The sequence below is a fragment of the Rhinoderma darwinii genome, chromosome 8, assembly GCF_050947455.1.
Source record: "Rhinoderma darwinii isolate aRhiDar2 chromosome 8, aRhiDar2.hap1, whole genome shotgun sequence".
NCBI lineage: Eukaryota > Metazoa > Chordata > Amphibia > Anura > Rhinodermatidae > Rhinoderma > Rhinoderma darwinii.
This window is the reverse complement of record NC_134694.1, coordinates 5,279,993-5,290,940: the sequence shown is the minus strand read 5'-3', so window position 1 is coordinate 5,290,940 and position 10,948 is coordinate 5,279,993. Positions and strand designations below refer to the sequence as shown.

Genomic DNA, 10,948 nt, shown 5'->3' with positions numbered 1-10,948 from the left:
TTAGATACACAGCCCAGCAGACAGTATCACACATGATAGGATTAGATACACAGCTCAGCAGACAGTATCACACATGATAGGCTTAGATACAGAGGCTCAGCAGACAGTATCACACATGATAGGATTAGATACACAGCTCAGCAGACAGTATCACACAATAGGATTAGATACCCAGCTCAGCAGACTGTATCACACATGATAGGATTAGATACACAGCTCAGCAGACAGTATCACACATGATAGGATTAGATACACAGCCCAGCAGACAGTATCACACATGATAGGATTAGATACACAGCTCAGCAGACAGTATCACACATGATAGGATTAGATACACAGCTCAGCAGACAGTATCACACAATAGGATTAGATACCCAGCTCAGCAGACAGTATCACACATGATAGGATTAGATACACAGCTCAGCAGACAGTATCACACGATAGGATTAGATACACAGCTCAGCAGACAGTATCACACATGACAGTAAATGTGCCACCTCCAGACTGTTGCGTTTCCATTGAGATTTTCATTATGTTCTTTGCATTTTCACGGCCTTATGTGTGACATGGTAACAGCAACAGATGTCTCTGGAAATAGCGGCTGTCCCTTTAATAGTGGGCGGGGCCTAGTCAGACTGGCAGAGGATGTAACTCAATGCAGCAAGAGGAGGAGGAGGATGAAAACACAGCTGATCGCTGCCAGACCGCAGACCACGACCCGCCGCCGGGCACATAGCCGGGCACACAACCGGATACACAGCCGAGTAGACCGCCGGGCACACAGCCGGGTACACAGCCTGGTACACAACCGGATACACAGCCGAGTAGACCGCCGGGCACACAGCCGGGTACACCGGGGTGACGGATTCGGCGCGGTTTCCCGCTCCATTGTTGCAGCCACTTGGTGGGATGTGTCGGGTGTCATGGAGGGGGCTGTGCTCGTCACCCGCTTGTGACCCACCTGTGGTGTGAGGAGCGCGGCGCCGGAGGACAGGGGCCCGGACAGATCATGGGGATCCTGCACCAGCTGCATCTTTTGCTATGGAAAAATGTCACCCTGAAGCGGAGGAGCCCGGTGAGTGATGATGTAGAATATATAGGGTATAATGTAGAATATATAGGGTATAATGTAATATATATATAGGGTATAATGTATAATATAATAGAGTATAACGTAGAATATAATATATAGGGTAGAATATATAGGGTATAATATAGAATATATAGGATATAATATATAGGGTATAATGTATAATAGGGTATGATGTAGAATATAATATATAGGGTATAATATATAGGGTATAATGTATAGGGTATAATGTATAATAGGGTATGATGTAGAATATAATATATAGGGTATAATATATAGGGTATAATGTAGAATATAATATATAGGGTATAATGTATAGTAATAATAATATTCTGCCGCGATTTACTATCCGGGTAACGGCACACGCGGAATGACAGATCCTGGCCCTCAGAGCTGACCATCTAGGCTGGCACGGCAGGGGTTAATGGATGTGGCACGGCGGGGCCTATCAGCGATGAGAATATAGAGGGGGCACCAAGAGACATTACCAGCCGATGCCAACCTGGTGTACTGTACCTGATGTCTCATGCCCGGCGCTCTCCATGGTCTCACCTGCCCCTACTGACTGTCTCTTTCCTGTGTAACCTCTCTGCTCCGTCCCTGCTCTCTCTTGCTTGTGTTTTTTCTGTCTCTCTCCCTCATATCTCTGTGTGTGGCTCTCTCTCTTTTTCGCGCTCTCTCTCTTTTTCGCGCTCTCCCTCTTTTTCTCCGTTTGCCCGCTCATTTAGAGAGCAAGCTCCTGAGGCAAGGGCCCGCTCACTATAATACACCTCCTTCCCCGGTGTCACCCCTGACCCCTCCTCTGCTCTGATTGGCGGCCCGGGCTGTACATCTGGTCGTTTATCATCTCAATATTCATCTTTCTTAATAAAATAAATGGGGAAAACGCCACGGAAAACCCTCGGCCTCTGTCGTCCTGAATGTAAAGCCGTGATCAGCGGGCGTGTAAACTTATGCACTCCAGATGTTTATATTTTAGGATGATCTTTTAGTTATAAACGGCTCAAATAAAACCACCAAATAATCCAGAGCTTCTCCTGCTGCCGCCTCTTTATTTCCCGTGTCTTGTCACCTGGTGTCGGGCGCGCGGAGGGTGAATCACCCGCTGTCACCGTAGGGATACACCCCCCCCCCAGGCTGTGATCGAAGGTCGTCTCTAGATGATCACGCAATGATTCCTCCGCCGTGATGAGAAGCGTGAACGATCTGCCGCTTCTCACTCCATAATTCACATTCTGCCCCTACAAGACAGGAAGCGTCTCGAACCCCAGAACATTCTAACCTGCGCGTACCGAACTCCACCTGGGTCGCTGCAGGAAATCTACACACGAGTATCCAAACCACAAATCTAAAGGGCAACTCCACCTACTAAATATATAACCATCAATGATGTACCGGGGAGGGGGCGTTCAGAATGACACCATTTATCCTAGAATTACATGTGACCATCGTACCTCAAGACGTAGCACAGAAATCACACTCTACATTACCTGGCAGCAGCTTTCCCTGTCGCCCTGTGCTGAGTAATATACTGTGTATGAGCTGCTGAGAGGCCTGCCCCCTATATACAAGAATATAACTACTATAATACTGCTCCTATATACAAGAATATAACTACTATAATACTGCCAACTATATACAAGAATATAACTACTATAATACTGCTCCTATATACAAGAATATAACTACTATAATACTGCCCCTATATACAAAAATATAACTACTATAATACTGCCCCCTATATACAAGAATATAACTACTATAATACTGCTCCTATATACAAGAATATAACTACTATAATACTGCTCGTATATACAAGAATATAACTAGTATAATACTGCCCCCAATATACAGGAATATAACTACTATAATACTGCCCCCAATATACAGGAATATAACTACTATAATACTGCTCCTATATACAAGAATATAACTACTATAATACTGCCCCCTATATACAAGAATATAACTATAATACTGCCCCTATATACAAGAATATAACTACTATAATACTGCCGCTATATACAAGAATATAACTACTATAATACTGCCCCCTATATACAAGAATATAACCACTATAATACTGCCCCCTATATACAAGAATATAACTACTATAATACTGCCCCCTATATACAATAATATAACTACTATAATACTGCCTCCTATATACAAGAATATAACTACTATAATACTGCCCCCTATATACAAGAATATAACTACTATAATACTGCCCCTATATACAAGAATATATCTACTATAATACTGCTCCTATATACAAGAATATAACTACTCTAATACTGCCCCCTATATACAAGAATATAACTACTATAATACTGCCTCCTATATACAAGAATATAACTACTATAATACTGCCCCTATATACAAGAATAGAACTACTATAATACTGCCCCTATATACAAGAATATAACTGCTATAATACTACTCCTATATACAAGAATATAACTACTATAATACTGCCCCCTATATACAAGAATATAACTACTATAATACTGCTCCTATATACAAGAATAGAACTACTATAATACTGCCCTCTATATACAGGAATATAACTACTATAATACTGCCCCTATATACAAGAATATAACTACTATAATACTGCCCCCTATATACAAGAATATAACTACTATAATACTGCTCCTATATACAAGAATATAACTACTATAATACTGCCCCTATATACAAGAATATAACTACTATAATACTGCCCCTCTATACAAAAATATAACTACTATAATACTGCCCCTATATACAAGAATAGAACTACTATAATACTGCCTACTATATACAAGAATATAACTACTATAATACTGCCCCTATATACAAGAATATAACTACTATAATACTGCCTACTATATACAAGAATATAACTACTATAATACTGCCCCCTATATACAAGAATATAACTACTATAATACTGCCCCTATATACAAGAATATAACTACTATAATACTGCTCCTATATACAAGAATATAACTACTATAATACTGCCGCTATATACAATAATATAACTACTATAATACTGCCCCCTATATACAAGAATATAACTACTATAATACTGCCCCCTATATACAAGAATATAACTACTATAATACTGCCCCCTATATACAAGAATATAACTACTATAATACTGCTCCTATATACAAGAATATAACTACTATAATACTGCCCCTATATACAAGAATATAACTACTATAATACTGCCCCCTATATACAAGAATAGAACTATTATAATACTGTCCCTATATACAAGAATATAACTACTATAATACTGCCCCTATGTACAAGAATATAACTACTATAATACTGCCCCCTATATACAAGAATATAACTACTATAATACTGCCCCTATATACAAGAATATAACTACTATAATACTGCCCCCCTATATACAAGAATATAACTACTATAATACTGCCCCCTATATACAAGAATATAACTACTATAATACTGCCCCTATATACAAGAATATAACTACTATAATACTGCCCCCTATATACAGGAATGTAACTACTATAATACTGCTCCCTATATACAAGAATATAACTACTATAATACTGCCCCCTATATACAAGAATATAACTACTATAACTACTGGCATAGGTGGTACCTATGCCATTAACACTTTGTTTACCCTACAATATTACAAGTTCTGGTAGGCGGCAGCTGTCGTGTTCACATTGGTATCGGATGTGCTGGATCCTCCCTGTGCAGAGATATGAATCCATCTTCTGTCTGAGAAGGTTCATCATACTACAAGTATAGAATTATCTGTTACATGTCACAAGGTGTTACCTGACTCCTACTTCCTACAAGCAACCGTAGAATAGATCTGTATTTGCTTCTTGTCCTCTTCTCCAGTCACATCCAAAGCTGCACTCACACTTCTCTTGCACTCTGGACTTCGTGCCTGAGCTGAAGCATTTGAAGTAAATTTCGAGCTTAATCCTCAATAGATTTAAGATTTTCAACTTCTAAGCGACTTTGCGTTTCAATTCCTCACCATTCTCAAGATCTCTGCTTTCTGTCAGTGAATGCTAACATTTTTTATTGTTTTACATCCAGAGGCTCAAAACCTGTACAGACCTAATAGTTTTCACAACTGAGGGTTTGTTACAATTGTATCCAGTGTAGACCAACCTCTGTGATTTAAACTGCCTGACTCCAGACTGATACATATTATCTGCACTGATACGTTGTAACAAACTTATCAAGACTGGATGCAATGGTAGCAAAACCCTCAGCTGTGAGAAGTATTAAACCGTTCTGAACAGATTGCTATAACATGGACAATTCCTTTAACCTATAAGGGTATGTGCACACACACTAATTACGTCCGTAAGTTACGGACGTATTTCGGTCGCAAGTCCCGGACCGAACACAGTGCAGGGAGCCGGGCTCCTAGCATCATAGTTATGTACGATGCTAGGAGTCCCTGCCTCGCTGCAGGACAACTGTCCCGTACTGTAATCATGTTTTCAGTACGGGACAGTAGCTCCACGGAGAGGCAGGGACTCCTAGCATCGTACATATGTATGATGCTAGGAGCCCGGCTCCCTGCACTGAGTTCGGTCCACTACTTGCGGCCGAAATACGTCCGTCAATTACGGACGTAATTAGTGTGTGTGCACATACCCTAAAGTGTATTGCATAGCGCTTAAATACTCTGCAGCGCTGATCACAGAATGTATTTGGTCATAGTCTTTGGTTGGTATATTTTGTTTGTTTTTCGTTAGTGACTCAGGTGCTGGGCAAGGTCGATAGTGGGCAACAGCTTAGATCTGTGGTCGCTAAGCTCGGTCAGTTGGCACCGGAGTGAACCCGCGTAGATTATTACGTAACGTATTGCTTTATATGCGGCGTTGCTCAGGTAATAAAATATCCACAATGATCAGCAGGTAGTGGAGTTTTCAGTGCTTTTAAAATCCTGTTCCAGCGCAGGAGATGCCATTATATATATACTATTTAAAGGACTGTAACGTCTGTGTTCCGGAGACCACCCGTGTCGTAGAGCTGGCGTCGCTGGTTTAAACGGCGTGCTTGGCGTTTCTGGGTGTCGCTTTATTCTCAAGTTATTGCATTTTTTTCCTTTTAAACATCATTTTTCGTTTTACAAGTATTTCTAAGGATAGAGTAAAATATGTCAAGTGTTGCACTTTTCGTCATGACATACGGCCCGCGATTGCGAGCACGGCCAGTAAAAAACGAAAAGAAGGACGTGCTCCATAATTCCCGGCACGGTTCTACGGCACGGCCACCTATCCGTAGCGATACGGAAAGGTGTCCGCGACCAATAGAAACGTGCGGGTGCATAATTGCGGAGTTAGGCAATTCGTTTTTTTACGGTCGTGCGCACGGGGCCTCACATTTGTACTCGATTGATCATCAGAAAGTCTAATCCGTAGCAGAATAATAATCCAGTATACGGTGATCTAGAAGCGCGGGAGAAACTGTCCTTCGTGAAAAGGAGAGAAACCAGACCCCCCCCCCCATTCGAGCCGTAGCACCCCGAGAATAATAATGACAGTAATTGACTAATTGAATTGAAGCTGCCCAATGTTCCCCCGAGGTTCGCCTTAGGCTCTGTTCACACGCTCAGTAAAAATAAGTCTGAAAATACGGAGCTGGTTTCAAGGGAAAACAGACTTTGATTTTTAGACTTTTTTTTTAGCAACTCGCTTTTTTCGTGGCGTTTTTCACGGCCGTTTTTGGAGCTGTTTTTCTATAGTCTTTGAAAAATGGCTCCAAAAATGGCTAAAGAAGTGACATGCGCTTTTTTTACGCTGCCATTTTTCAAAACGGCCGCGTAAAAAAACGCCCCGTCGGAACAGAGCGCAGTTTTTCCCATTGAAATCTATGGGCAGATGTTTGGAGGCGTTCTGCTTCTGATTTTACGGCCCGAAAAAACGGCCGATAATAAGCTGTGTGAACATACCCTTATTGTACCAGGAGGTGTATCTGAAAGGTCTGACAATTTCCGAGGCAGAGTAGTGAGATTCAATTAACCGGTTCCATTTGGTAAAGCGTTTTTCTGGGCCCGATTCTTTACGTCTCTCCACCTCCAATGCGTTCCAACCCAAACAGGTGTTTCAGTTGTGCCACTATTGCTCCCTCCTGTGCCACTATTGCTCCCTCCTGTGCCACTATTGCTCCCTCCTGTGCCACTATTGCTCCCTCCTGCGCCACTATTGCTCCCTGCTGCGCCACTATTGCTCCCTCCTGCGCCACTATTGCACCCTCCTGCGCCACTATTGCACCCTCCTGCACCACTATTGCACCCTGCTGCGCCACTATTGCTCCCTCCTGCGCCACTATTGCTCCCTCCTGCGCCACTATTGCTCCCTCCTGCGCCACTATTGCTCCCTCCTGCGCCACTATTGCTCCCTCCTGCGCCACTATTGCTCCCTCCTGCGCCACTGTTGCTCCCTCCTGCGCCACTGTTGCTCCCTCCTGCGCCACTGTTGCACCCTCCTGCGCCACTGTTGCTCCCTCCTGCGCCACTGTTGCTCCCTCCTGCGCCACTGTTGCTCCCTCCTGCGCCACTGTTGCTCCCTCCTGCGCCACTGTTGCTCCCTCCTGCGCCACTGTTGCTCCCTCCTGCGCCACTGTTGCTCCCTCCTGCGCCACTATTGCTCCCTCCTGCGCCACTATTGCTCCCTCCTGCGCCACTATTGCTCCCTCCTGCGCCACTATTGCTCCCTCCTGCGCCACTATTGCTCCCTCCTGCGCCACTATTGCACCCTCCTGCGCCACTATTGCTCCCTCCTGCGCCACTATTGCTCCCTCCTGCGCCACTATTGCTCCCTCCTGCGCCACTATTGCTCCCTCCTGCGCCACTATTGCTCCCTCCTGCGCCACTATTGCTCCCTCCTGCGCCACTATTGCTCCCTCCTGCGCCACTATTGCTCCCTCCTGCGCCACTATTGCACCCTCCTGCGCCACTATTGCACCCTCCTGCGCCACTATTGCACCCTCCTGCGCCACTATTGCTCCCTCCTGCGCCACTATTGCTCCCTCCTGCGCCACTATTGCTCCCTCCTGCGCCACTATTGCTCCCTCCTGCGCCACTATTGCTCCCTCCTGCGCCACTATTGCACCCTCCTGCGCCACTATTGCACCCTCCTGCGCCACTATTGCACCCTCCTGCGCCACTATTGCTCCCTCCTGCGCCACTATTGCTCCCTCCTGCGCCACTATTGCTCCCTCCTGCGCCACTATTGCTCCCTCCTGCGCCACTATTGCTCCCTCCTGCGCCACTATTGCTCCCTCCTGCGCCACTATTGCACCCTCCTGCGCCACTATTGCTCCCTCCTGCGCCACTATTGCTCCCTCCTGCGCCACTATTGCTCCCTCCTGCGCCACTATTGCTCCCTCCTGCGCCACTATTGCTCCCTCCTGCGCCACTATTGCTCCCTCCTGCGCCACTATTGCACCCTCCTGCGCCACTATTGCACCCTCCTGCGCCACTATTGCACCCTCCTGCGCCACTATTGCTCCCTCCTGCGCCACTATTGCTCCCTCCTGCGCCACTATTGCACCCTCCTGCGCCACTATTGCACCCTCCTGCGCCACTATTGCACCCTCCTGCGCCACTATTGCACCCTCCTGCGCCACTATTGCTCCCTCCTGCGCCACTATTGCTCCCTCCTGCGCCACTATTGCTCCCTCCTGCGCCACTATTGCTCCCTCCTGCGCCACTATTGCTCCCTCCTGCGCCACTATTGCTCCCTCCTGCGCCACTATTGCTCCCTCCTGCGCCACTATTGCTCCCTCCTGCGCCACTATTGCTCCCTCCTGCGCCACTATTGCTCCCTCCTGCGCCACTATTGCACCCTCCTGCGCCACTATTGCACCCTCCTGCGCCACTATTGCTCCCTCCTGCGCCACTATTGCACCCTCCTGCGCCACTATTGCACCCTCCTGCGCCACTATTGCACCCTCCTGCGCCACTATTGCACCCTCCTGCGCCACTATTGCTCCCTCCTGCGCCACTATTGCTCCCTCCTGCGCCACTATTGCTCCCTCCTGCGCCACTATTGCTCCCTCCTGCGCCACTATTGCTCCCTCCTGCGCCACTATTGCTCCCTCCTGCGCCACTATTGCTCCCTCCTGCGCCACTATTGCACCCTCCTGCGCCACTATTGCTCCCTCCTGCGCCACTATTGCTCCCTCCTGCGCCACTATTGCTCCCTCCTGCGCCACTATTGCTCCCTCCTGCGCCACTATTGCTCCCTCCTGCGCCACTATTGCACCCTCCTGCGCCACTATTGCACCCTCCTGCGCCACTATTGCTCCCTCCTGCGCCACTATTGCTCCCTCCTGCGCCACTATTGCTCCCTCCTGCGCCACTATTGCTCCCTCCTGCGCCACTATTGCTCCCTCCTGCGCCACTATTGCTCCCTCCTGCGCCACTATTGCTCCCTCCTGCGCCACTATTGCTCCCTGCTGCGCCACTATTGCACCCTCCTGCGCCACTATTGCACCCTCCTGCGCCACTATTGCACCCTCCTGCGCCACTATTGCTCCCTCCTGCGCCACTATTGCTCCCTCCTGCGCCACTATTGCTCCCTCCTGCGCCACTATTGCACCCTCCGGTGCCACTTTGTTCTCTAACAACTGAGCAGGTAAGCATCGGAGGGCTGCCAACAAAACTACGTGAATCCCTAAGGGAAATTCGCCCGCGCCCCCCTGAGTATCTTCTGGTGGTCTAACATGGTGGAACAAGAGTCTGTGGGGATAAGGGGAGCCCCCTCCCCCAGTGACCATGTATGTCATTTGCAACCATCTGCCAGTACAATCCCACACGCCCTGCCACAGATTGGTGAGTGGTGTCTTGCGCTTAGGGCCCGCTACTATACGATCATGGAAAGAAGAGGAGCAGGGTGAGATAGTGAAGCGCGTGAACTGTTTCCCTCCATCGTTCATTTATGATGTTCCTCCTAACTGATTCCCAGCCTTCTAACATTATCCCGCCAATCCCAGGGGATTGAGACCACCCCTCTGCCACAATTTGAACGTGGCCTTTGGATCTGTTTTAACGAACTTGTCCCTGAGGGCTCGTTATAGAACAGATCTGGTCACTTTACATGTTACTGGACCCATGAGCTCATCTAAGGCTTCGTTCACATCTGCGTCAGGGCTCCGTTCCGACGTTCCATCTGAGCTTTCCGTCAGAATGGAGCCCTGACTGACACAAACTGAAATCTGTTTCCATCACCATTGATTTCAATGGTGACGGATCCGGTGCCAACGTTTGTCACCGTCGTGAACGGGTTCCGTAGTTTTGACGGAATCAATACCGTAGTCTACTGCGCTGTTCATGCCGTCAAATACTGTCAGATCCCTCTGGGTCAGCCATCTTTTATCTTCCTGATGCACATGCACAAGTAACGCCTCATGCACGTGACCGCGTGCGCCGTCCGAGTCCCGTCAGTGATCGCAGGAAAGATAGGACGTGTTCTATCTTTCCTCGGATCGGAGACTCCGACCATTTTTCACGGACCCGATTCACCCGCTAAAGTGTATGGGTCCGTAAAGACGATCGGGTGCCACTCGGATGCCGTCGAAAACGGCCCGAGTGGCACAACGGTCGTGTGGATGAGGCATAATCCCTTTCTCAATCCAGGAAGTAGAACCCCCCCCCCCTCCCTCACCCCCTGGCGAAACTCCGGGTGGCTACACAAGGGCGTACGTTTGGACAATAAATGCACATAATTTCCTAAGCACCTTCTATGCTACGATTGTATCTCGGATCAGTACTGAAGCCATGAGGCGGGCAAGGAGTTTGGCTATTGCTGGAATTTAGTAGCCCCTTTAATTACCATGGTGAGGCTTTAGCGG

General features: G+C 47.2%; 1 protein-coding gene across 1 annotated transcript in view; it reads left to right on the top strand.

The window, feature by feature from the left end:
• The first annotated feature begins 646 nt into the window (after positions 1–646).
• ABCA2 (ATP binding cassette subfamily A member 2) overlaps positions 647–10,948 on the top strand; it is a 70,505-nt gene continuing 60,203 nt past the window's right edge. Inside the window, exon 1 of the mRNA XM_075834547.1 lies at positions 647–1,075. Coding sequence (XP_075690662.1) covers positions 1,010–1,075 — 66 coding nt within the window. The 5' untranslated portion in view covers positions 647–1,009. The remainder of the gene's footprint in view (positions 1,076–10,948) is intronic.